The sequence below is a fragment of the Procambarus clarkii genome, chromosome 68, assembly GCF_040958095.1.
Source record: "Procambarus clarkii isolate CNS0578487 chromosome 68, FALCON_Pclarkii_2.0, whole genome shotgun sequence".
Taxonomy (NCBI): Eukaryota; Metazoa; Arthropoda; class Malacostraca; order Decapoda; family Cambaridae; genus Procambarus; species Procambarus clarkii.
The window spans coordinates 12,903,715-12,908,714 of NC_091217.1; the positions used below are offsets into that span (position 1 = coordinate 12,903,715).

The 5,000-nt window shown below is 62.3% G+C and overlaps 1 protein-coding gene across 1 annotated transcript in view; it reads right to left on the minus strand.

The window, feature by feature from the left end:
- Positions 1-4,517, minus strand: part of LOC123750212 (rho family-interacting cell polarization regulator 1-like) — a 44,428-nt gene extending 39,911 nt beyond the window's left edge. The window contains exons 1-2 of the mRNA XM_069310967.1: positions 4,422-4,517; positions 1,360-1,538 (exon numbers count right to left, since the gene is read on the minus strand). Of these exons, the coding sequence (XP_069167068.1) occupies positions 1,360-1,538; positions 4,422-4,517 (275 nt within the window). The remainder of the gene's footprint in view (positions 1-1,359; positions 1,539-4,421) is intronic.
- Between the last annotated feature and the right edge of the window lie 483 nt (positions 4,518-5,000).

Consider the following 5,000-nt stretch of genomic DNA (forward strand, 5'->3'; position numbering starts at 1 on the left):
GAGGTCCGGAGCTAGCGTTAGAAGAATCATGATCACACAATAATCTCCTTCTTACCGCACTGGTAAGAAGACAATAGATATATACACACATATCCCTACTATCTTGAGATGATTTCGGGGCTTTAGTGTCCCCGCGGCCCGGTCCTCGACCAGGCCTCCACCCCCAGTACTCAGAGACAGCACACACACACTCTGGTCTGGTGCTTGGGGGTCTGGTAGCTGACTGGACAGCGCGCAGGACTCGTAATTCTGTGGCTCGGGTTCGATTTCCGGACCAGGTAGAAACAAATGGGCAAAGTTTCTTTCAACCTGATGCCCCTGTTACCTAGCAGTAAATAGGTACCTGGGAGTTAGCCAGCTGCTTCCTGTGTGTGTGTGTGTGTGTGTGTGTGTGTGTGTGTGTGTGTGTGTGTGTGTGTGTGTGTGTGTGTGTGTGTGTGTGAGTGAAAAACATATATAAAAATAGTTAATAGTAGTTAGTAACAGTTGATTGATTTACAGTTGAGAGGCGGGCTGAAAGAGCAGAGCTCAACCCCCGCAAGCACAACTAGGTGCATACAACTAGGTGAATACACTACGTGACCCATACACAAGCCAGAGCCCAGTGAGTCAGCTTCTGGCGGGGGCCACCAGAGGTCAGCTACACAATACCAACATTGTACGTCCATATAACTCCTCTCGGAATAAGGAAAACAAACATAAAGTACACTTAAGTAAATTATACAACTTGGCAACATACGCAGATGTTCAACTACACAAATTAATTATACTTAATATAAGTATACAATAGAAACCAGAAGCCACCAAGCACCTCACAGGTTGGTCACTCTGACCAAACACACACAGAGAACGGGAGGGGGGGGGGAGGGGTAATGCCAGTGGCAACAGTCGCGCCTGGTGAAACGAGCAGTTAACACTCAATTTTATTTAACAAATATAACAATACACTACAAAATAATACACGAGTATGTAATGACATTTCAATATAGGTATGCATACATTTTAAGTGGTAATACAGGTACATGACAAGGTATGACCTGAGAGTATCCAGTCAGACCTGGTTAGGTTGGGTCATACCAGGGGCCAGATTCACGAAAGCACTTACGCAAGCACTTACGAACCTGTACATCTTGTCTCAATCTTTGGCGGCTTTGTTTACAATTATTAAACAGTTAATGAGCTCCGAAGCACCAGGAGGCTGTTTATAACAATAACAACAATTGAATGGGAAATTTTCATGCTTGTAAACTGTTTAATAAATGTAACCAAAGCCGTCAAAGATTGAGGAAAGATGTACACGTTCGTAAGTGCTTGCGTAAGTGCTTTCGTGAATCTGACCCCTGTCCCTTATGACATTACCTGACCTTATCTTGCGCGGGGAAACTTGATAAAGTTTCCAAGACTTGCGAGGGCGGAACTCGAGCGTGTGTCACGTCGAAGTCTTCTCGCGACTGTTCTTCAGACCTCTGCTGGAGAGCGGTGTAGCTCGTTACTTGCACGATGAGGTGCACCAGGTTCTTGAGTGCTACTTGAGTGGTCTGGAAGAAAAGTTATATCTAAAGTATCTCACGCAGCTGCCAGGATGGCAGGACAAGTGCATCATTCTTAAAACATTGTGTAGTAAGTGATGTCTGACCAGGGAGACTGAGCACGGCCCCGCTCCCACACCTCCCCGGCCCCCGCTCCCACACCTCCCCGGCCCCGCTCCCACACCTCCCCGGCCCCGCTCCCACACCTCCCCGGCCCCGCTCCCACACCTCCCCGGCCCCGCTCCCACACCTCCCCGGCCCCGCTCCCACACCTCCCCGGCCCCGCTCCCACACCTCCCCGGCCCCCGCTCCCACACCTCCCCGGCCCCCGCTCCCACACCTCCCCGGCCCCCGCTCCCACACCTCCCCGGCCCCCGCTCCCACACCTCCCCGGCCCCCGCTCCCACACCTCCCCGGCCCCCGCTCCCACACCTCCCCGGCCCCGCTCCCACACCTCCCCGGCCCCCGCTCCCACACCTCCCCGGCCCCCGCTCCCACACCTCCCCGGCCCCCGCTCCCACACCTCCCCGGCCCCCGCCTCCCACACCTCCCCGGCCCCGCTCCCACAACCTCCCCGGCCCCGCTCCCACACCTCCCGGCCCCGCTCCCACACCTCCCCGGCCCCCGCTCCCACACCTCCCCGGCCCCGCTCCCACACCTCCCCGGCCCCGCTCCCACACCTCCCCGGCCCCGCTCCCACACCTCCCCGGCCCGCTCCCACACCTCCCCGGCCCCGCTCCCACACCTCCCCGGCCCCCGCTCCCACACCTCCCGCCCCGCTCCCACAGGCCCCCGCTCCCACACCTCCCCGGCCCCCGCTCCCACACCTCCCCGGCCCCCGCTCCCACACCTCCCCGGCCCCCGCTCCCACACCTCCCCGGCCCCGCTCCCACACCTCCCCGGCCCCGCTCCCACACCTCCCCGGCCCCCGCTCCCACACCTCCCCGGCCCCGCTCCCACACCTCCCCGGCCCCCGCTCCCACACCTCCCCGGCCCCCGCTCCCACACCTCCCCGGCCCCCGCTCCCACACCTCCCCGGCCCCCGCTCCCACACCTCCCCGGCCCCCGCTCCCACACCTCCCCGGCCCCCGCTCCCACACCTCCCCGGCCCCCGCTCCCACACCTCCCCGGCCCCCGCTCCCACACCTCCCCGGCCCCGCTCCCACACCTCCCCGGCCCCCGCTCCCACACCTCCCCGGCCCCCGCTCCCACACCTCCCCGGCCCCGCTCCCACACCTCCCCGGCCCCGCTCCCACACCTCCCCGGCCCCGCTCCCACACCTCCCCGGCCCCGCTCCCACACCTCCCCGGCCCGCTCCCACACCTCCCCGGCCCCGCTCCCACACCTCCCCGGCCCCGCTCCCACACCTCCCCGGCCCCGCTCCCACACCTCCCCGGCCCCGCTCCCACACCTCCCCGGCCCCGCTCCCACACCTCCCCGGCCCCGCTCCCACACCTCCCCGGCCCCGCTCCCACACCTCCCCGGCCCCCGCTCCCACACCTCCCCCCGCTCCCACACCTCCCCCGCTCCCACACCTCCCCCGCTCCCACACCTCCCCCGCTCCCACACCTCCCCCGCTCCCACACCTCCCCCGCTCCCACACCTCCCCCGCTCCCACACCTCCCCCGCTCCCACACCTCCCCCGCTCCCACACCTCCCCCGCTCCCACACCTCCCCCGCTCCCACACCTCCCCCGCTCCCACACCTCCCCCGCTCCCACACCTCCCCCGCTCCCACACCTCCCCCGCTCCCACACCTCCCCCGCTCCCACACCTCCCCCGCTCCCACACCTCCCCCGCTCCCACACCTCCCCCGCTCCCACACCTCCCCCGCTCCCACACCTCCCCCGCTCCCACACCTCCCCCGCTCCCACACCTCCCCCGCTCCCACACCTCCCCCGCTCCCACACCTCCCCCGCTCCCACACCTCCCCCGCTCCCACACCTCCCCGCTCCCACACCTCCCCCGCTCCCACACCTCCCCGCTCCCACACCTCCCCCGCTCCCACACCTCCCCCGCTCCCACACCTCCCCCGCTCCCACACCTCCCCCGCTCCCACACCTCCCCCGCTCCCACACCTCCCCCGCTCCCACACCTCCCCCGCTCCCACACCTCCCCCGCTCCCACACCTCCCCGGCCCCCGCTCCCACACCTCCCCGGCTCCCACACCTCCCCGGCTCCCACACCTCCCCGGCTCCCACACCTCCCCGGCTCCCACACCTCCCCGGCTCCCACACCTCCCCGGCTCCCACACCTCCCCGGCTCCCACACCTCCCCGGCTCCCACACCTCCCCGGCTCCCACACCTCCCCGGCTCCCACACCTCCCCGGCTCCCACACCTCCCCGGCTCCCACACCTCCCCGGCTCCCACACCTCCCCGGCTCCCACACCTCCCCGGCTCCCACACCTCCCCGGCTCCCACACCTCCCCGGCTCCCACACCTCCCCGGCTCCCACACCTCCCCGGCTCCCACACCTCCCCGGCTCCCACACCTCCCCGGCTCCCACACCTCCCCGGCTCCCACACCTCCCCGGCTCCCACACCTCCCCGGCTCCCACACCTCCCCGGCCCCCGCTCCCACACCTCTTCGTGTGGGAGTGAATATCAAGAATATCTTCGAATATTACTGAGTGTATGAAGTAATTACAGAGCTCAAAGTACCTCAAACCATTTGGTCTGAAGTTGTTTATCTCAATGTTGAAGTCTCAATGTTGTTTATAATGTATATCACAACATCTCTAGTGTCTATTTTGCATGTTGGGTTTTTAAGTGCCTGAAGAGCTGACTTTGAATAAAAAAAAATTACTCCTCCACTGTTCTTCAGGGAGTTAGTGGCAAGTTATAGTGCAGCCAATTCTGGATGTGTGGAGCCGAGCCAGTTATCGAGTCTCACACTTGTGGTCTGTGTGCATATGTTGTCTTTGTATATTCTACAGGCTGCTGCAGTGCGACCCTGTTGACATTTGAACACACCCATCAGCGTAAGCATAGTGCTCGTGAGACCGTAGGTTATTTATAAAGGAATCAGTTGTGATGTGGTGGAGGCTGACTCCATACACAGCTGCAAATGTAGATATGATAGAGCCCAGTAGGCTCAGGAATCTGTACACCAGTTGATTGACAGTTGAGAGGCGGGACCAAAGAGCCAAAGCTTAACCCCCGCAAGCACAATTAGGTGAGTACACACACACACACATTGGAGTACCAGCTCTGGTACAGTGGTGGGAGCCACAGCCTGGAGACTGTATTGAGAGGAGACCTTACAGACTCTCCCAGCACACTTGTTCAGCATCTTCCCCAACCACGCCACACACACACACACACACACCACACACACACGTAGTATATGATATACATGTGTATTATATGCCATAATATTGACGGAGGCTGAAGGTGGGCGGCGTCAAGGGTCCTCGACCTGTAGGTCACAAAGGTCCCTGATGAGGACCCCTTCAAGAGCCCCCCCCTCACT